Source organism: Hemibagrus wyckioides, linkage group LG11 (assembly GCF_019097595.1).
Source record: "Hemibagrus wyckioides isolate EC202008001 linkage group LG11, SWU_Hwy_1.0, whole genome shotgun sequence".
NCBI classification, from domain to species: domain Eukaryota; kingdom Metazoa; phylum Chordata; class Actinopteri; order Siluriformes; family Bagridae; genus Hemibagrus; species Hemibagrus wyckioides.
Window position 1 is genome coordinate 9,219,581 of NC_080720.1, and position 22,761 is coordinate 9,242,341.

Here is a 22,761-nt window from a genome sequence, read left to right on the forward strand (position 1 = left end):
CGACGAAAACGGCGGCAGACTTCGGCTCCTCCCCGCCTTTCAGCGCATTCTTCAATCCGACTGAAGAAACCGCGGCGTCGGAGAGCGAGGATCAGAGGACGTGTGTGTGTGTGTGTGTGTGTGCGTGTGTGTGTGTGTGTGTGTGTGTGTGTGTGAGATCAGGAAGACTCGTATTTGGCTTGTTCAGTACTCAAATGTTATACACATCTATGCAATACAGTGGAATGCTGCAATAAGTTTACCATCCTACCCTGTTACTCAAACCTTTATTTTATTTTATTTATTTATTTATTTATATTTTTTACTATTATACCCTCATTGGGGGCGGAGTCCCCCTTAAATTAAAATCCTAGGCTCACCCCTGATTGTGCCCATGTACACAGATGTAAAATGCTGTCTGGCACCTGTTTGATTTTATTTAGTGTGTTAGTTTATTTAGCGTGTTAGTTGCATGTTGGTTTTATTTAGCGTGTTAGTTTATTTAGCGTGTTAGTTGCGTGTTGGTTTTATTTAGCGTGTTAGTTTATTTAGCGTGTTAGTTGCGTGTTGGTTTTATTTAGCGTGTTAGTTTATTTAGCGTGTTAGTTGCGTGTTGGTTTTATTTAGCGTGTTAGTTTATTTAGCGTGTTAGTTGCGTGTTGGTTTTATTTAGCGTGTTAGTTTATTTAGCGTGTTAGTTGCGTGTTGGTTTTATTTAGCGTGTTAGTTTATTTAGCGTGTTAGTTGCGTGTTGGTTTTATTTAGCGTGTTAGTTGCATGTTGGTTTTATTTAGCGTGTTAGTTGCGTGTTAGTTTATTTAGTGTGTTAGTTGCATGTTGGTTTTATTTAGCATGTTAGTTTATTTAGCGTGTTAGTTGCGTGTTGGTTTTATTTAGCGTGTTAGTTGCGTGTTGGTTTTATTTAGCGTGTTAGTTGCGTGTTAGTTTATTTAGCGTGTTAGTTGCGTGTTGGTTTTATTTAGCATGTTAGTTTATTTAGCGTGTTAGTTGCGTGTTGGTTTTATTTAGCGTGTTAGTTGCGTGTTGGTTTTATTTAGCGTGTTAGTTGCGTGTTAGTTTATTTAGTGTGTTAGTTGCATGTTGGTTTTATTTAGCATGTTAGTTTATTTAGCGTGTTAGTTGCGTGTTGGTTTTATTTAGCGTGTTAGTTGCGTGTTGGTTTTATTTAGCGTGTTAGTTTATTTAGCGTGTTAGTTGCGTGTTGGTTTTATTTAGCGTGTTAGTTTATTTAGCGTGTTAGTTGCGTGTTGGTTTTATTTAGCGTGTTAGTTTATTTAGCGTGTTAGTTGCATGTTGGTTTTATTTAGCGTGTTAGTTTATTTAGCGTGTTAGTTGCGTGTTGGTTTTATTTAGTGTGTTAGTTGCGTGTTGGTTTTATTTAGCGTGTTAGTTGCGTGTTAGTTTATTTAGCGTGTTAGTTGCGTGTTGGTTTTATTTAGCGTGTTAGTTTATTTAGCGTGTTAGTTTATTTAGCGTGTTAGTTGCATGTTGGTTTTATTTAGCGTGTTAGTTTATTTAGCGTGTTAGTTGCATGTTGGTTTTATTTAGCGTGTTAGTTGCGTGTTGGTTTTATTTAGCGTGTTAGTTGCGTGTTGGTTTTATTTAGCGTGTTAGTTGCATGTTGAATTGATTTACAAAATTGTTTTTCTTCAGGGATTTTTTTCCAGGAGACAATTATTTATTTTATAAAAAGTGATTTAAGTTAAGTCTGCAGTTTGCACTTTACAAATCCCTCATATTTTGTTATATTACTTTATTTTACTAGAATACTAGTAGAATTACTTAATTACTGGAATAATTACTTAATAATAACTTTATTAGTAATTTTGCATTTTATAAATCCCCGAAAAAGGTTTTTATGTTGTTGTATTGATTATTGTTTTTCTAAAATAACAAAAAAACAAAACAAAAAAAAAAACTTGTTAGTGAAAGTAATTTTGCACTTTGCACTTTTAGTCCAAATTAGCAGTTCATATGTTTGGTTATATTGTTTTTGCTCAAATTAAAAAAATCTATTCTATAGTCTCTAGTGTGTTATTAAATTTTTTTTTTTTTTTTTAAAGAAAAATAATCGTTTTAAAATCGAAAATTGAATTTTATTTTTAAAAATCGGAGATTCAATTTTTTGGCCATATCGCCCAGCTCTACTACACAGGTTCACAGGGAACCTGGAGCCTATCCCAGGGAACTTGAGCCAGAAAGCTGGAGACACCTTAGACAGGATGCCAGTCCATCACACACAATCACGCACACACTCACACCCATTTCCACGCTGCAGACAATTTAGTGATACAATTCATGGGATATTCAAAACATGTCTTTGTACTGGGGAGGAAACCGGAGAACTGGATGAAACCCCTGAAGCACCACCCATGGTTGAGAAGGTGCGAGGCTGAATGAAGGCATGAGGCTGGAGCTGATGTATTTCTAGTCCATACTGTATGTCAGTTGTGTTGGGTGATTGCACAAAGAAATATCCGGTAGATTGATATCTTTCAGCCCATGGCTGTGTGTGACACATCCATCACTCGTCATCAACATGTCGTCACATCATAATGAGTATGATTAGGTGGATTAATAACTGCAGTAATGCCTTTGGAAGGATAAACTAAGCACACATGGTCTAATCAAAGTACAAATCACACTTTGTGTGGGGTTTGAATGAAAGGGATACAGCTTTTCTATTTACCATCTTTGGTATTCAAAGGCAACATAGCATAAAGCCAGTCGAGCATTACAGACTTGTCTGTGTGTGTGTGTGTGTGTGTGTGTGAGTGAATTTTTACTATATGTGCACTCGAGCTACAAACTTAGATAAAAAACATGGAAGTCTACATGTTACTTAGCAAAATAACCCGGTAAAATTAGCGATGGGTGATGTTACCTCCCTCATAACAGCAAGCTGTGTTGTAAATGTTAAAGATTTAACAAGTGAATAGGACGGTATGTTGACTATTGGTCCAGTGAGCAGCCATGTTGCTTTGACACCACTTGATGAACACTTTTTTCTGTGTGAGAGGCCGGGAAACTCTGACATATATGCTTGTTGCAACTAATTCCCCATCTACACCTGGTTAAATCCACTCCCAAACTTTAACTCATCAACTTGGAGTAGTTTTCCCTTTCCCATTTAGCTGGTTGCTAATACTACTTGCTATTGTCCATTGGCTAGCTTGTTGCTAACATTTGTCACTATTTTCTATTGACTAATTTGTTGCAAACATTACTCGCTATCGCTGCTAACACTACATGCTGTTGTTTGCTGTTCTTTCTGTGCTGAGCTTCTCAGCTGTAAAAGCACAAAAATGTAGCTTTTTCTTTTGAAATGAACATTACATACTCTCACGGAACAAACAAAAGATGTGATGTTGTGCAGGCTTCCATTTTTCATGGATACATGTCGTACATCCCAAGGTGGGAAACAACTTGCAAATCTTCACTTAAGAAGCACAATGAATGCAGTAATAAATGCTGGTAACTGCACATATACAAGATGGCCATTACATCCATCCTATGGTCATTTGGCGTGTCACTTCCTTTAAAATTAAAATTATACGTTTGAGTGTCCAACACAGTGGTGGAGGCAGCGTTGCACCATGTGGTACTGTCTCCAAATGTATCAAATAAACCAATGTTGTGTCTCAAACAGCATACTATTGTTTTCTTCTAGACTATTATCAAGTACTAACAGTATAACAGTTTTCCTGTTGTAGATAGTGTTTGAATATTCCTCCTAAACCTACCTCTTCTTTTGAGCAACATACGTTTTTTTTTTTCCGAATAGGAAATACTTCCCAGTAAAGGTTCGGATTTTTTATGGTCACAGTCACACAAACCTACAGTCCGGCGCGAAACTAGCTAGATAAACAGATAACTGCCGTTTAGTGGAAACACAAGATGCGTAAGCGAGTATGTGAAGAATGCCACTGGTGTAGCTGCTGCACGCACATGTACACATGGTGAAAGTGAAGTAGATTTTTATTTGAACAAAGAAAATTCTTGTTGTGGTTCCTATTTTTGATCACTAGGTGCAATAACGAAGGTAAACAGGGCAGGCAGCACACTGCCCCATGATTGTGCAACATCTATAAAGGTGAGCAAATCAATGGAACATCAGCTTATATCTGTCAGATAGCAACATAAAAAAAAAATTCATTGGTTTCTTGTAAAAGTTAATTAGAGCTAACTAAAATGCATGGAGCTGTGATTGAAAACCTTTATGTGTCTATGGAAGATCTGCTGCTGTTAACTGGGTTATAAATATGCTGATTTGTCTCAAAATTGCTGTGCTCAAATTGTCTTATGACATACACCGATCAGGCATAACATTATGACCACCTACCTAATATTGTGCAGGTACCATTGTACTTGATACCATCCATCCAAAAAGGACTGTTAATCTCCACACTAGAATGTGTGACATTGTGACAGAGCAGAATCCCACCTGACTTCTCTGATACACTCTCTAATGACTAAGAATGACGCTGTTCACCTGGGCTGTGCTGTGCCACTTTCATACAGCTTGCCCAGTGTGTGTGTGTGTGTGTGTGTGTGTGTGTGTGTGTGTGTGTGTGTCTAGATGTAGATGTAGGCAGAATCTAACAGATCTGCAGATATAAGTGGGTGGCGGATGCTGAGGCAGACTAATAGCTTGGGAGTGGTCCAGGATGGGAGGATGGACATATATACAAGAACACACACACACACACACAAACTTAAAGCTACAGCAAAATAACTCAGGATGTTCTGGGTCCAGGATGGAAGGATTGACAGATTCGCAAGAACACACAAACACACACACACACACACACACTTAAAGCTACAGCAAAGTAACTTAGCATGTTTAGGATCCAGGATGAAAGGATGGACAGATACATAAGAACACACACACACACACACACACACACACACACTTAAAGCTACAGCACAACATCTCAGAATGCTTAGGTTACATGGCAGTGATAACTAGTGGAAGATTAAGGTTAGGTCACTTATACAGTTCACAGAGCTAGAATGATGATGTGAAAGGTTGGCAGGTTCAGCTGTAACTCTTGTTCAGAGCTAATTTAGACTTCCATTACAGGTTATTTGATCAGGAAGTACAAGCATAATCTTTGTGGCCTCTCTTTACAGAAATATCTGTATACATATTCAAGAATCAGTTGAGCTGTTCAGGATCTAGCACATGTATGACAGATAAAAATTTTACATAGCCAGAATTACCTATGTTATTTACCATCCTGTCACAGTGATTTGTCATCACAGTCACCTGTCTCAGTGGTGAGTATTTTTCACTGAAGATGAATTTTAGCCTCCAATGCGTTTAGGAGCATCTTGGACATAGATCAGCATTCCTCATCCTTTTTAATCAAGTACACATATAATAATGATATATATTAATACTAATACTACTAATCTATGTGCATTATTCAGCTATTAATATATGCTATAAATATTATATACACCGATCAGGCATAACATTATGACCACTGACAGGTGGAGTGAATAAGACTGATTATCTCCTCATCATGGCACCTGTTAGTGGGTGGGATGTGTTAAGCAGCAAGTGAATATTTTGTCCTCAAAGTTGATGTGTTAGAAGCAGGAAAAGTGGCCAAGCGTAAAGATTTGAGGGAGTTTGACAAGGGCCAAATTTAAGCCTGGATCAGAGCATCTCCAAAACTGCAACTGGTGTTCCCGGGATGCAGTGGTCAGTATCGATCAAAAGTGCGGTCAAGGCTCTTTGATGCACGTGGGGAGTGAAGGCTGGCCCGTGTCGTCCGATGAGCTACTGTTGCTCAAATTACCAAAGAAGTTAATGCTGGTTCTGATAGAAAGGTGTCAGAATACACAGTGCATGACGGGTCAGAGCTGTTTTGGCAGCAAAAGGGGGACCAACACAATATTAGGCAGGTGGTCATAATGTTATGCCTAGTCGGTATATAGTATAAGTAGGGTACTTGAATGCTATTTGAAAGGGGTTGATCAGTTGATATGCTGTAGTCAGGTGTGTGTCTGCGCAATAATGTTGAGATTCCATGTTCAATTTTCCAGTAAATATTTCAGGTACAATCTGCTTAGTTAATGCAAATAATTCCTGTCTTTCTGCTGTTGATGCATGTTTGAATGTATATTGGCAAAACAGTCTCAACTCTTAAGTAACATGATCACCGCCTACCAAGGTTCCAGTTACTGAAAGTCTAATCATCAGCAAATTCAGGGTCAAAACACAGAAAGGCACCATCAAGAAAGTGTGAAATATTAAAGGAATAGGAAAATTAGGATTGCATAAAGAAACTAATCAAGGACTAACCCAAAACAGGTGAATACCAAACCAATGACAGGATGAGATTCCAAACCAAAACATGGTGTTTGTTGTCATGGAAACAGCATCAAAAAATTGACGCATTGAAACTTTTGTCATAGAACTATTGTCATAGAACAACTAAGAAAAAACTAATGCTAGGTAGTATATTACCTAATACTCTAGCATATATACAGTTCCTACAATATCATGTGAAGTATTATTGTTCCAGCTTACACACCTCTGGTACACACCCTACTGTCTTTGTGTGCCAAGTGCACTTCTGCATGCTGCATTGCTTTCTTGTCTCTTTCATGTATTTGCATGTTAAAAAGGTTGTAGCTTGATGAAGGGCATATATTTTTAGTGCTGTCCCACAAGCACTGTGTGTGTGTGTGTGTGTGTGTGTGTTTATGCATACATGTGTAGTGCTTTGTGGGGACCTGAAAGCTCTACAATTCCTCAAATATTTTCTAGTGGTTACTGAGGGTAAGGTCAGGGTTAGCGGTAGATGTGGGACGCTACACTTTTATGAAATCTGCAGATGTAGACAAAGTGCAATCTCCATATAATATCATGCTGTCTTTGACCCCTGATTTAAAGGCCTTATTTTTCCAGATATGGATGGAAACTATGGGGGTGGACTGCTGGACATGGTTAAAGGAGGTGCTGGAAAGTTCTTCAGCAACTTCAAGGACAACCTGAAGGACACCATCAAGGACACGTCCACGAAGGTTATGAATCAAGTGGCTACGTAAGTACTTAATGTGTTGTCTTAATGTGTTGAAATTCTGCTGTGTTTTATGATATTTAAGCCCAAGATATCTGCCAGGAGGTTATGAATTACCCAGACAGGCATCCAGATCAATACACAAATGGCTAAAGGAACAAAATCAGTGTTGTGCAATGAATCTGAACCAGATGTCTAAATGAAAGATGATAGTCCACATGGACAAACCTAAAAAGATAAGAGAGATAAGGGACTCAGTTTTGTTATTCTTTTTTGTTTTAACAAATATTACCATGAAGGGTGCAGATAATTTAGAAATCATAAATGAAACTACGGAGTTCTTGAATGCTTGAAACTACACTGACCTATTAGTTCATCAGGAGCTCTTAGTTGACAGAAAGGACATTATCAACATTTACATTATTTACTGTCCGGATCCACTTAAATGAGGATGAGGTTCCCTTCTGAGCCTGGTTCCTCTCAAGGTTTCTTCCTCATATCATCACAGGGAGTTTTTTCCTTGAGTTTTATCCCTAATTATGGATAAAATTAATAATAACTTAATTTTAATCTTTATAATTTCTTTCTATGTTTCTGCACTTCTTTAAAGATGCTTTGAGACAATGTCCATTGTTAAAAGCTCTATACAACTAAATTGAATTGAATTGAATTAAAATGATGATGAAGATATCACTTGCTGCTTGTTATTTCTATTTTTATGCTCCATTAATAAAGACTGCCTTTAAATCTGAAGGTCACTGAAAGTGTACATAAAATAAAATGATTATTAGTATATGGCTAAAGGTTTTCTCATGACTGGGATGACCACACTTCTTGGGACAGTCATGCATTTCTGCTTTTTAAAAAAAAAAAAAGTTTTGCATTTATGTTATTTTAGTTTTTATTTCTTGATTTTTAGCAATTTACGTAAATGAAGTTATATTTATCTTAGACTTATGTCTGATAAGATTAGGTCATTTTTTCATTTTTTCCCTGACCAAAGGTGCTAATAATTCTGGAAATTACAGTATAATTGGCCCTGTAATGTTTAGAAAGAAATTTCTTTATTTTCATTGTTGCTTCATGATATATTTGATTATGAAGACAACATCAGACACCTAATTTATGTCATTTAAGTAAAAAGAATAGAAAGAATGGAAATTGCAATGAAATGTTGACCACTGTTATTTTGGTACAGAAAAATCAAAGTTTATGTGTATTTATTTTTCCTTCACAGTGCAGTCTTCACTTTTTGCTTCATAGCACAGTCCTCTCTGCTCAAACAAGCATTGCAAATTCCTTGTTGCTAAATCAGCACTGTAGCAACGTTGGAAATGAACAGCATAACACAAAAGCCCTGTCTAACACACTAAGTAGGCCAGTCGTGTCTCGTGTTTGTCTTTTGGGTAACAGCCCAAATTTGTCACATGAACGGAGGGATAGCTTTCCAGATCATTTATTATTCTAATTAGTTTGTTTCTTTTTTTAACATATCTTAAAGCCTTATCGACCGTAAGATGGACCAAAGACGTGACATCAGGTTTCCCAGTTCCAGTCAGGAAGTCAGGAAAGATCTGTTCCCTTCCACAAAAGTAACCTTGAAAACTTTCAAGTAAAAACAAATCAGGAAGTATACTGAAGTAATGTTGGTAAATTTTGTTTTTGCTTCTCTGTGTTATTTCTTTAATCCCTGTTTTTTTGTCTCAATGACTGGGCAGAGTGCTTAGTGATTAGTGTCTGGGGTTGATGGTCTGATTCCCACCTCCATCCTGTTTGCATGTTTTCCATGTGCTTCCGGTTGAGGCTGATTGGCATCTTTAAATTGTTCATAGTGTGTAATTAGGTGTGTGCGACTTGTGCCCCAAGTCCCCTTGGATAGGCTTCGGGTTCCATGTGATGTTGAATAGGATGTATGGTATAGAAAATAGACGCATGCATTCTCTCAGTGTGTTTTCCTGTGCAGATCGGTTGCTTAAGGTTATAGGGAATCACTTTCTCAAGCATAATATGGACATGCAGAGACTTCTTCTGTAATGCTGAGGTCTACTCCCCCTGTAGAGAAGGAATAAACATCTTGATAAACATTATGATCTATAAAATTTGTCTCCTGGTTCTTTTGGGGCAACAGGGAAAATATCCAAACCAAAAGAAATCTTTTATTTATATTATTTAAATATTTTTAACGACTGTCCTTGATATAAAAAAATAGCCCACTAACACTAATGTAAAAGAAATAAAAGTAAGGTAAAGGAATAAATATAAGACTCAAATTAGAAAGAGAACATCTAGGGCATATATATTGGAAATTTGCAATAGAAAAATAAATATTAGAAATTAGCAATAGAGAGGTAGTATCTGAATACAGTAATTGGATCAGATAATGGTACAGATATGTGTATGAATATGAACATATAGAATGTTATGTGTGTTAGTAAAGTGCTAGAATGTGCATGTAGTGCAAATTGTGCTATTGTGCAATTGTTTGAAATCCGGCTGAGAAATTAAGTACAAGGTCTTTAAGTTGCTATCTAAACTAAATAAGGATGTCGCTACTTTTATAACTACTTATGCGTATGTATTTTTGTGAAATTTGTCATCCTGCATATTATATATTAGAGCTGCATACTTGTAATACTCATATCGTAGCTGTCTGCAGTATGCAAGTAAGCTCTCTAACAAACTGTTTTATTGGGATCTGTGAGGATCTGGAATTTTGAGGTTGATTTTTTGCTGGTGTTCTGATAAAAATTCCAAACTTGATCCAGACAAAATTCATTCATGTGCAAAAATTACACAATACATAACTACTAGCTCTGAGTTTTATATTATTATTTAACTCCCAACGTGCTTTGAGACCTGCTGGCCATGTGACTGTGTGTGACCCATAAATAGCTTAGCTACATGCTTAACTAACACTGAAAAGTCTAAAATGGAAAAATCGCTTTTGTATTTATCATACTTTAATCTTATAGACAGCTAGTACTTTTCTTTGTGTGGGTTTTTTATATGTTTCCATCTCTGTATTTTTATCACCTAACTCACATGGCAGGTGTGTGTGTCTGTACGTCTGTGTGTGTACTCATGCATGTCCTGTTAACAGTGTGTGTACTCATGCATGTCCAGTTAACACAAAAGCCTAGAACAACAGACTGTTGATGTACTATATTATCCGATTAGAAAGACTGGAGACTTCAGCAGTTTACTCAGGTGACTTATCCACTACATAACAGATCAGCTTCTCTGTAATGAACCAAGTGGTGCATGTGCACTTTATTACACAGATAGGCTTATAGTTATAGTTAAGAAAATAGAAATGCTGGTAAAGCTGGCAAATGTTGCTTTGAAATAGATATAACTGCTAAAGCTGTGTGTGTGTGTGTGTGTGTGTGTGTGTGGTTCCCTGTGATGGACTGCTGTCCCGTCCAGGGTATATTCCCATCTTGCTCCTGTTGTTTCCTGGATAGGCCCCAGCTACATCCACACTCTGGCCAGGATAAAGTTTACTGTTTACTGAAAGTGTAATTGCTTGAATGTGATTGCTGATGGCTGCCAGTTATTTCTGGGAGCTAGGCAAGTGTGGACAATTCATAATTACATTAGCTAGGCAAGTGAGAGCTCCATTGTTCTTGTCCAGTCGCATGTTTTTTTATGCCCAGAAACTATAGTCGTTATAATACTCCAATATATCAGACATGAAAGTATTTATTTATCAATTGCTTTCTGTACTAATAAAAGTTTAGAAGAGTGGAGGTGCATTCTAACTATTTATTTCAGTAGTGATTATTAAGAAATAACCCATTTTGGGACACACTGTTAAAAAGAAGCAAATCTTTGATGTGGTAACAGTAACTCTTGGTAATTTGAATATTTTTCTATAAAGAGCGTGCTCTGAAGCGTTATAAATAGCTTGAATGCATTCTCAGATGACGTCCAGTAGTTCGACAGGAATAAGCATAATGCGATCCAGCCACATTGTCAAAGCACCAAGAAGCAAATGAACTGAACTGTAGCAGATTGCACTAAAAAAGGACTTACATCACAGCACTGTTGATTCATCTCATATAACAGCACAGCTCAGGTTCAGGTATCAATGCGTCTGTTCTCACACGATATCGTTCCACACAATACAAGCCTGATAATAAATGGATTAAGAAGATGTACTGTTGTTTAACAAAGATAAACATTCTCATTTTTCCATCGTTGGGGTAAAGTGTATGGAAGGAGTCTCCAGTGTCTCCAGTGCTTTGTCACAGGCGGTAAATCTACCTCTATGGGGAATTTTCTGTATAGAGAACTTTGTACTTTCTGGTTTCCTGGACAAGCACTGACAAATTTTTTTTTTTTATCCTTTTAACTTTAAGAGAGAGGGAGAAAATTTGGTGAGAGATCAACTGTTTATATATGTAACTGCTATAAAATAAGTAATAAGAGGAACTAATGTGTTAGGCAGACATTCCTTAACATAGCTATAAACGGTCAAAAAGCAATAAAGTATCGTTCATTAATAATGAAGAATTACTCTCTTTACATTTATGGCATTTGGCTGATGCCCTTATCCAGAGAAACTTATAATTATTTCATTTATATAACAGGGTTATGATCTGTGCTCTAGGGCCCTGCAGTGGCAGCTTGGCAGTGTAGGATTTGAACTCACGACCTTTTGTTCAGTAATCGAAGGGTTGTGGAAGAAAACAATTTTAGGATGTTCTGTTATAGTAAACTAACTCAGTTTGGTTTAGTGACAGTACCTTGGCTGTGCATCAGGTTGCCTCACACCACCTTGTTGTTCATTATTTTCCCAGAACACCATGCTTTGAAGTGTTTTATTCCTATAATAAACAGAATAATAAACAAAAAATGTCTTTTGAGGAGCAAAAACCATTTGAAAGGAAGGAAAGGAAGAAAGGGTGCCAGCCATATCAGACGCATTATTCCTACTGGGCCATAAACCATTTTTTTTTTAAATGGACACGTTATTTACTTGGACACTGCTGGTTAAGCCTGTGTCGGATTTTTTTGGTCATTACTGCCTGTGGATGAATAGTGCTTGTTTGGGATGTTTTTTTATCCTCTTCCCTTGTATGTAACTGGTTTATCTGACTTGGTGTATATGACTAAATCCTGTTCATTAGGATCCAGATTGGACAAAATATACAGTATTGGAAGTAATTGTGTCTGTTTGTGGTTTTGTGTACTAGCTACACCAAAGGAGAGCTGGACATCGCCTACATCACCTCCCGTATCATAGGTGAGGATTGAAACATGTTTAAACACCTATTTCATAAACCTCGTCCCTGAGTCTCTTTTTTATCTTTCCGTTTTTGTCTGCCATGTCAGTGGGTGTGAGGTCACTCAGGAGCCGATCACTCAGTTCCCATGTGATAGTGCTGTGTCTGCTCTCTCTACACATTTGCCTGATCTGTACAGATTTATTTGCACGACAAACTGTAGTAATTCTCAATTCAGACCTGGCTGCTAGAAATAAATATTCACGACCTTCTTTGAATGAAATCGTCGGATGATTTAAAGACTCATTATGGCCTCAGATGTGTTAGATATGAATGAACACCTGAATAAGCTGAAGTAGGACTAAGCTCAAAGCGCAAAGTGTTTTGGAGCTATAAAGCTTGGTGGTGAAGCAGGTTAAATCTCATGTTCTGACTGTAACTATCCCTCTTCATGCTCTATCAGTGATGTCATATCCTGCGGAGGCTGTGGAGTTGGGCTACAGGAACCATGTGGAGGATATCCGCTCTTTCCTGGACTCGCGTCATGCAGATCATTACACGGTTTTCAATCTGTCCCAGAGAAACTATCGTGGAGCCAAGTTCTCCAACAGGGTGAGTCGACTCATCTGTGTGTCCAAGCCTTGAGGAAGTCTTTCTGTTCTAAGAACCAGAGGTGATGTAAAAGTCTCCGTGGAGCTGTGCAGACAAAGGCTTAGTAGCGGAAGATTTAGAAAGCTTCCTTTTATTTCCTGATTTTTCTATGATAGCCCAATGAGTCATACTGATCATGCGCCTGATTTCTTTAAAACCATAGCTTATTGAGATGCGACAGCAATTTATATGAAGTAATACTGATAAGTCAAAAGCTTTCCTAAGAATTTCCTCATTACTTCTTCAGTATGGCCTGACACCACTGTTACTCACAGCAGCAAGTCACTGAACTGAAATTAAACCCAGTAGAAGTTGTTATATTCCACCTTGTTTTTCTCTTTGTTGAAGGGGTATGTCTCATAGATCATGTGTTTCACTTAATGGACCGTGGTAGCCTGGGGTTTTAAGGCTCTGGTTGATCGGAAGGTCTAGGGGTGCTTTACCAAGGCCAACCCTGCACTCTGACTCCAAATTCATAAAATGGGATCTGCCAAAAAAAGTATTGTACTTTACTGTAATGCATATGTAACAAAAATAGGCTGCTTCTTCCTAATGAAAAGAGGAGCTTTATTTTTGCACTGCCAAAAAACATTTAAAATATAAACAGTAAAGTCATGAAGATTTTATTTTCATTTTAACCATATACTATATATCTGATGCAGTACATGGTGAAATGAAGGAGCGTTCCTCCAGGACTGTGGTGCTACATAAAAACACAAAGACAACACAGAACTAAGGACTAAAAAGTAAATTAACCTCACACATTAAGTGTGTGTGCAACATTTTATATATAGTATATATTATTAATAATAATCTAAAATTATTATTTAACCTATTTACAAGCTTTCAAGACCCTTGCACTAGAAGAAGCAGACTTTATTTTGTCACATATACATTACAGCACAGTGAAATTATATTCTTTGCATATCCCAGCTTGTTAGGTAAAGCAGAGGGGTCAAAGCACAGCGTCAGCCATGATAGAGCACCGCTGGAGCAGATAGGGTTAAGGGCCTTGCTCAAGAACTCAACAATGTTGGTGCTGGGGCTTAGATCTCTAATATCCTGATCAGTAACCCAGAGACTTAACTGTTGAGCTCCCACTGTCCACTGAACAATGATCTTGTTGATGCTGCTGTTCACTGGGAGTTCATTCACAACACAACTGACATGCAATGGCTGAGCCTCACTCTGCGTGAACCAACTTCATGATCATATTGTTCACGTTGTTGGCATATGATATGTAATGTTGGCATATTATTTAGCTAATTTTAAGCATTTTATTCGAGAAAAAAAAGCAAATTTATTTGCCAGTAGAATAACATTTAAACCTAAAAAATAGTAGAATATATCTAGAAATAGGCCTTATAATCATATACATCTGGTTGACTAATCACATGATAAGAAATAGTAAATAGATTTGATTAGATTTAGGATATCACTTGCTAAAAAGTGTGTTGAGGCTGGGGCTGATCCCACAACAGGGATAAAACAAATCAGTAGCCCAGGCTCCTGGGACAAGCGGACAAGCAGGGTTGAGTTCTTCTCAAAAGCATCACAGAGATCATAAAGATCATTGCTGAATGGTGGAATGAGAATCACATTGAACTCCCTCTCGCCTAGTTAAGCTGATGTTTAAACTCTCTATTCAGATATTTTCTGTAAGAAAAAGTGATTGTTGCAAAAGAAAATGTTTCATCAAATAGGTTTGTTTAAACATAAAACCATATAATCCTCTTCTTGTGGACTATTCTACTGAATTCCAAAATCTTCTGCACTACTCTCATACGCTCACCGATGATGTAATGTTAGAAACTGCTTTTATTAGACATTATTTTGCAAAGACAATAAAATCTTTCTAGAACCAGGATACTGAAGCAGTGGCAAATGAACAAAATACAATAAACGCAGTTACAACACAATACAAGTATAGCACACATTCAGGTACAGGTAACAATGCTAGCACTATACAGCACCACCTCTCATGTTCAGTACAAATTTACACGCTAGTCACACTCAAAACATCTTTAAACGTGGAAAGAGATCAGCAAGGCTCATATTCAAAGATTATTACCTTGTCATAAAGTTCTTCATGATTCTTCACTATGTTTGATTCATCAAAGCTGACTCTTATTGAGTATTTCTCTTTTTTTAAGTAGTTCATTGGGCTCTTGGGTACGAATAATATGCAGCTTGACATGTGCTTTGCAGCTTTATCTTCCTACATAAATTTATGATCTTGTCCATACTCGATTGGCTACAAAAATGACGAAGAAGCCCTAAGTGAAGACAGTGTGGTAGTCCCTGAGTTGGTGTAGGGTGGGGATGAGGAGGCAGGAGGCAGACAAAGTTAAGGTCAAACACACTAATTACTTTATTTACACTGTGCTTTATGGTAGTCTTTACTCATACACACATACATATAGCTCTGTGTGCTCAGCTCTCTGTGTCTCCATCCTAAAATCTCCTCCTGCATTCACTGTTAGGAGAGCAAATACACTGATAGTAAGTTACTTCAGGTGTGTGAAGCTTACTGCTTGTTCTCCCGGACTCCGCCCTTCATTCACAAACTGGTGCTCGGCCACGCCCCCACCACCACACACAGTGTTTAAGATACACTATATTGCCAAAAGTATTCGCTCACCCATGCCACCTGTGCAACAAATCCAGTCGTGAAATTTCCTCGCTCCTAAATATTCCACAGTCAACTGTCAGCTGTATTATAAGAACGTGGAAGTGTTTGGGAACGACAGCAACTCAGCCACGAAGTGGTAGGCCACGTAAACTGACGGAGCGGGGTCAGCGGATGCTGAGGCGCATAGTGCGAAGAGGTCGATCAGCTACAGACCTCCAAACTTCATGTGGCCTTCAGATTAGCTCAAGAACAGTGTGCAGAGAGCTTCATGGAATGGGTTTCCATGGCCGAGCAGCTGCATCCAAGCCATACATCACCAAGTGCAATGCAAAGCGTCGGATGCAGTGGTGTAAAGCACGCCGCCACTGGACTCTAGAGTGAATCGCGCTTCTCCATCTGGCAATCTGATGGACGAGTCTGGGTTTGGCGGTTGCCAGGAGAACGGTACTTGTCTGACTGCATTGTGCCAAGTGTAAAGTTTGGTGGAGGGGGGATTATGGTGTGGGGTTGTTTTTCAGGAGCTGGGCTTGGCCCCTTAGTTCCAGTGAAAGGAACTCTGAATGCTTCAGCATACCAAGACATTTTGGACAATTCCATGCTCCCAACTTTGTGGGAACAGTTTGGAGCTGGCCCCTTCCTCTTCCAACATGACTGTGCACCAGTGCACAAAGCAAGGTCCATAAAGACATGGATGACAGAGTCTGGTGTGGATAAACTTGACTGGCCTGCACAGAGTCCTGACCTCAACCCGATAGAACACCTTTGGGATGAATTAGAGCGGAGACTGAGAGCCAGGCCTTCTCGTCCAACATCAGTGTGTGACCTCACAAATGCGCTTCTGGAAGAATGGTCAAAAATTCCCATAAACACACTCCTAAACCTTGTGGACAGCCTTCCCAGAAGAGTTGAAGCTGTTATAGCTGCAAAGGGTGGACCGACGTCATATTGAACCCTATGGATTAGGAATGGGATGTCACTTAAGTTCATATGCGAGTCAAGGCAGGTGAGCGAATACATTTGGCAATATAGTATATCTGTAAAAAAATGTGTGCGCCATATTTAAAATATAACACCCAATCTCATCACTCAGGGGTTTATTAAATATCACTTGATATTTTGCTTTGCACCTCCGGGGTTGGGGGTTTGATTCCAGTCTCTGCCTTGTGCGTGGGGTTTGCATGCTCTCCCTGTTCTTTGGGGGTCCCCTCCCCAGCCAAAGACATGTGTTGTAGGCTGATTGATATCTCTAGATTTTCTTGATTGTGTGTGATTGTGCCCTGTGATGCATTGGCACTTGGGTACAACCCTTCCCTCCCCACCTTGTGCCCCGAGTCCCCTGGGTTATGGATTAATGAATCTAATCGACTTGCCTCAAGTTGCATAGTATACTTTTTTGAGTGTCTTTACAGCCCAATATATATTATATTTTTCTTCTGAATACATGTGTGTACAACTTAGACACTATTTAAGCATTAAAACATGCTTGGTTAATGTAGCATGGTTGTGCTGACACTTCAATGTTGTGTCAAAGGACCCATCATGCAATGGGAAAATGTCTTCTTTTAACCTGATATTCTTTCCATATTGTCCACCCTCTACTATAAATACGCTTTTAATGAGGGCACTATAAATAGCTTTTTAGCATCTCATAATGGTTATTATAATGGCTTTGTCAATATAGACTTTTAAATATTATCATGCAGTGAAATCTGAACAGGCTGGTTTCCATGCACTGATTAAATAATGTGCACATTAACGGCACACTCCCATGGCACACACGGCTCATTTGATGTGGTTGCATCAATAAAGCGGTGTGTTTATGCATAAATTTAACACGCTTCTTGTTTGCTCAGTGATGGTTATTTACACAGGATTACAGTGTGACCTGTTACCTCATTCCACATCCAGCTTAACCTGAAGCATTTTCTGCTTCATATCATAGCCTTTCCACTCTACATTCCCTCCAGCTGTGTTACTTGATTCTCTCTTCAGGTGTCTGAATGCAGTTGGCCAGGCAGACAAGCCCCAAGCCTTCACAACCTGTTCGCTGTGTGTAAGAACATGCACAACTGGCTCAAGCAGAACCCCAAGAACGTGTGTGTGATCACCTGCTCGGTAAGAGAAGAAACACTACACCCCTAACTGCGCTGTAGGGTCACACTCGAATTTCGAATTACATCCCAGATTTTCAGCTCAAAACTTTTTAATTTTGTTTTACTTTTAGAATTTTTAAGTTTTATGTCTGCTTAATTTATGCCGTAGTGTGGTACTTATTCGTTTATTCATGGGATTTTGTCGAAGATGGTGTTCATCATTCGGTCAGTTTTCCAGAGGACAATAATACAAAACAACAAAGCAGCATGTTCAGTCAGCAATTTTTTCCTTGGTGTTTTATTGATTGATTTGTGTTTTATTAATGTTAAATTTGATAAATTCAGGGGTTTTAATTTAAATGTATTTATTTTTCCCTGAATGTTCCAGTGCCATTCTTTGGCTGTTGGCAGTCAATCAGAACAAGCCAGAAGACAATATAGTTGTTTAAGCATGGCAACCAATAACAGAGACGATGGGCTCAATAACTTCAACCTCAAATACAAATTCAATTGTTTGTGTCACATACACAGCCATAAATAATATGATATGTAGTAAAATGCTTTATGGACTGTCTGCGTCATTAAAAATAGAATCAATAGGAATAAAAATATTAATTAATAGAATTCCAGTAAAATTATTAAAATTAGTGGTAAGACATGCTTTCAGGCTACTAAAATAAATGTTAAAATCTGCGTGCTTATAAATGAAATGAAACTCAGATTTTTGCTTGCGCTGCTATTGTAATCGATTTAATATGTAAATGTCTATAGCACTCAGAGAAACAAACATTTGTTTACTATGTTATCCAGACCTGCTAGTTGTCATGAAGCAGACAGACAGAAGTGAAAGCAATTACTTTTAACCAGTGTAGCAAAGGGCTAAGCAATACTTGTGAAAGAACCTTGGGGAAAAAATATGAGGCAGGATATTAGTCACTCATGAACTAGTGAAGAATAAATTGATGTGTGAAGCAGGTCATAAAAACACTAAAAAAAGCTTGGCTTCACTACAGACAAATACTGTCATGCAAGATTTCAGAAAGTAGCCAAGGGTGTGACTCAATCAGCTCTCTAGAATTCACTACACATTGGGACACTGATGACTGATGAATTTCTGGTGGCCTGACTCATTGTAAAATGTCACCACTAGAGTCAACACACAAAAGTTACACATGGTACTTCAATCAGGATCGTAGGCTAGCTAGTGGATTTTGATAAAACTGCATAAAAACCTTCACAAAGCTAAAAACTGCTAACTGCTAAGTAATCATGTAAAAGCAACATCAATGATAACAAGCTACTTACATTTCTAGACAACATTGGCTGAGTGTTTGTCCTCTATTATTTTTAGTTGAGAGACTTCAGAAAATATGACCTTATTTCCAGTGCGGGAATATATAGTGAGCATCAGTGCTCCCTGGTTTTTGCGCTACACTGTGGGATTAGTTCAGGGCCCTTAAAATGGCTGAGTACCTGATCACTGCCCCGACTACTGAACTAGGGAGCTGATTGAGGTGGCGCCTCTGAGAGTCTGGCTTATTTAAAGGGAGTAGTGTGATTGGAAACAGGTGAGTTAATAGTCATTAATAGTCAGGTTACTCTCAGTGGGCAGAGATCTTTAAACGGGGATTTAATGAGTTTAATAAGGTTATGGGCTGAGAATTATGGGAAATGTAGTCTGAAACTTATCTATATTTTTTGGTTTATACAAACGTTCATGAAAAGTAATATTATACAATTTAATATAACTGCATTATCACTATATTAGGTTTTACAAATGTTAGGTTTACTAAAAATATTTATTTCTGACAGATCTGTGTAAAACATTTTCGGTGAATTTATATTAGTCATAATAATGTGTTTCTGTGTGTCTCAGGATGGCAGAGGTCCTTCTGGTGTGCTGGTCTGTGCCATGTTCTGCTTCTGCCACCTTTTCACTAACCCGGTACCTGCCATGCAACTGCTCAGCGCCAAGAGACCTGGACAAGGGCTGTGGCCCTCACACAGGAGGTAGAAATAGTTCAAAATCAGGAAGCAGCAAACAGAACATTTTTGTGTTTTTGTGATGAATTAGAGGACAGAATAGTGTTAGAAGTTAGTGTAAAAAACATCATAGAAAAATTGTTCTAACAATATAATGTAAGTACTTTCGGAAATTTTCTTTATCATAACCTGCTTTTAAGAAAATAATGAACACAGAAACACCCCCAGTGCCTTCCTAATAGCTGGTATCATGATCATGGTGGTTTTCATTCCAGACCTTTCCACTCTAATGTCAGATATTATGTTCATTCGTTGAAAATACCAACAAGGTTGACTAAGTTGTTTGCACAAAAGGCCACATAGCTAGTTTTGCTTATGGTATATCAAATAACCTTTTTTACTAATGCATGATCATTAGTGCTAGCTTGAAAAATAATAAGCTAGCTAGAATTGCATTGAATGAGAGATGTTTGTAGTACCAAATAATATGCTGGCTAACGTTGCACATTGCTATTGTCAAGTAGTCACTTGTGTAGTTCAGTTTAAAAGTAAATGTAAAAAGTGCATTATGACATTTCTCATAGACACAGCTCATGACCAGGCTCATGTTTAAGGTTTTAGCTAGTTAAATGCTAGCTTATATATGTCACAGTTTATTTTTTTTTAAAGAAAAACATTTTTTATTTTTTTTGATTGAATATATTCTTCGCACTTTCTAACTTTATTAATTAATTAATTTATTAATTTATTTATTTTTTACTTCAGGGATGTTTTAAGGGACTGTTACTAACTTGGCACTAAAATTGTTTCCAGACTGATATACCTGTGTGTATGGTGTATTGTGTGTGTGTTTGGTCAGGTACGTAGGCTACGTATGTAGCATGGTTTCCGAGAAGCCCACATTGCCCCACTCTAAACCTCTAGTAATCAAAGCTGTCACGATGAACCCCATTCCCTGCTTCAACAAACAGCGCAGTGGCTGTCGACCTTTTTGCGACGTCCTGATCGGCGAGACCAAGATCTTCTCCACAGCACAGGAGTATGAGAGGATGAGGTACAACCTTTTTTTCATACATATACTGTCTGCATTAAAATAGAACCTGTATTTTTAAAGTAGTCAGTATCATGTGAACGATCCTGATCTTTTCCATCCAGGGAGTACAGGGTGCACGAGGGGAAGGTGGTCTTCAACCTGGGAGTGAGCGTCCAAGGCGATGTGGTGATCTCAGCCTACCACATGCGCTCTCATGCACTACAAGCCAAGGTAAGGACAGGGCATTAAAGAAATATTGAAGTTTTATCCTGTGTTTTCAAATAAAAATACTGTACAACACATTATCAAGTTCGATTTACAAGCGAATTAACTTTCAAAACACAGATCAATTCAAAACTGCTGTGGAATAAAGTTTGTAGTAACATAATGACACTAATGCTCCAGCCATTACAGTATGTTTGATTAAATGCTTGTTTTGTTGCAGGTGACCAACACGCAGATATTCCAGATTCAGTTCCATACAGGCTTCATAGCCCCCGGCACAACGGTCTTAAAGTTTATGAAGTAAGCTTTAACAGTTTTCAGTCTGATTTAATAGAAAAGTACACAAATCAGTCCCTTCAGGATTCACTAAAATTAATGCAAACAGTACAATATTTATAGGAGCGTGTAATTTTTTAAATTACAGCAAATTTTCAGCAGATTTGGGCCAATATGTTTCACATGACATCATCACAACAAACACATACAAAAAGCTCTCTTCGATTCACGTGCATTGAAGATGAGTACAGTACAGTAATTACGTATGTGTCTGTACATGCGCTTGCAATTTCTCTAATCCGTGTCGTTTTTTCAATTCATGTAGTCTAATTCAAGCAAACTGAAGCAGTTACATCACGATTTTTTTTTTTAAAAAGCTACAGCAAAACCTAGCATGTTCGGCCACAACAATAAATATAAGCTCTTTGAAATCCTGTAGGGACTGACTAATGAAGCTAAAATGCTTCTCGAACAGTGCTTGTGTTTTTTATGTGTACTGCACTCAGGCACCATGTAATCTCCATTTTCCAGTATTCATTTTGCAGACACTTTGATCTCAAGTGACTTACATTTAATACAAGACACAAGCCAATCATATGCTGAGAACCCGAACCCCTCAGCCACTACTCTTCCACTCTTGAATGTTTCACTGTGGCTTTATCCAAAACATACTTCATACTTTATCCTCAAAATACTCACCTGTGTGTGTTCAGGTCAGAGCTGGACGCATGTGATTCTCCAGACAAGTATCCTCAGCTGTTCCAAGTGCTGCTGGAGATTGAGGTGGAGAACACAGAGAAGCAGAAAGATCTCACACCACCTTGGGAACAGTTCCCCACCAAAGACCTGAGCCCAAACGTGCTGTTCTCCAGCCACCAGGAACACAAGGATGCTCTTGCTGTTACAGGTGATATATAGAGTAACAAGATACATGGCTATAAAATACTGTACAATCATTAATATATTCTTACACTTACAAGCACAAGTATGTCACAAGAACAAGTTTGTCACAAACACTAGAACAGTATTGGGTCTGTTAAACAATCCTCAAACCCTTAAATCTCTGGAGACAAAACCCACATTTTTGAGCATTATAGCTATTTCTGAAGCAAAATATATCGATTGTGTTGTTTAGATCCAGCGCAGACTCAAGGGGCCCAGGGAGGCCGTGTGGGCCCAAATGAGGAGAGTGAGCCCTCAGATGACGACATGCTCTCGCTCTCCAGCCAGCAGAGCAGTGGCAGTGGCGAGAAAGCCAAAGGGGCCAGTAAAGTCGAGGCTCCACCCGCTGCTGCTCCTCCACCTGCTGAGGACGTTGACCTCCTGGGCCTGGATGGAGCTGACATTCAGCCTCCCCCAACTTCCCCACAGCCTCCTACCACCACAAACACTACCACCGACCTGCTGGGCGATCTGTTTGGAGCTTCAGGCTCTCAGTTATCCAGTGGCCCTGCTTCTGCCCAGTCTACTCCTAAAAGGACGGCCTCTTCGACCTCACCTTGCCCCTCACCTAGACCTACAGACAGTAAGCACACATTCATTTTCAGCATAGCCTTTTACTGGAGTTTGATCACTGAATCTGTTTTAAGGAATATTTTGGACAGTT

General features: G+C 38.4%; 1 protein-coding gene across 3 annotated transcripts in view; it reads left to right on the forward strand.

The window, feature by feature from the left end:
- Nucleotides 1–22,761, forward strand: part of dnajc6 (DnaJ (Hsp40) homolog, subfamily C, member 6) — a 42,301-nt gene that overhangs the window by 11,703 nt on the left and 7,837 nt on the right. For all 3 annotated transcript variants that reach the window (XM_058403874.1, XM_058403871.1, XM_058403872.1), the window contains 10 exons: nucleotides 6,923–7,058; nucleotides 12,233–12,282; nucleotides 12,726–12,874; nucleotides 17,538–17,660; nucleotides 19,515–19,648; nucleotides 20,481–20,675; nucleotides 20,777–20,885; nucleotides 21,100–21,179; nucleotides 21,869–22,062; nucleotides 22,291–22,680. In XM_058403874.1, coding sequence (XP_058259857.1) covers nucleotides 6,923–7,058; nucleotides 12,233–12,282; nucleotides 12,726–12,874; nucleotides 17,538–17,660; nucleotides 19,515–19,648; nucleotides 20,481–20,675; nucleotides 20,777–20,885; nucleotides 21,100–21,179; nucleotides 21,869–22,062; nucleotides 22,291–22,680 — 1,560 coding nt within the window. The remainder of the gene's footprint in view (nucleotides 1–6,922; nucleotides 7,059–12,232; nucleotides 12,283–12,725; nucleotides 12,875–17,537; nucleotides 17,661–19,514; nucleotides 19,649–20,480; nucleotides 20,676–20,776; nucleotides 20,886–21,099; nucleotides 21,180–21,868; nucleotides 22,063–22,290; nucleotides 22,681–22,761) is intronic.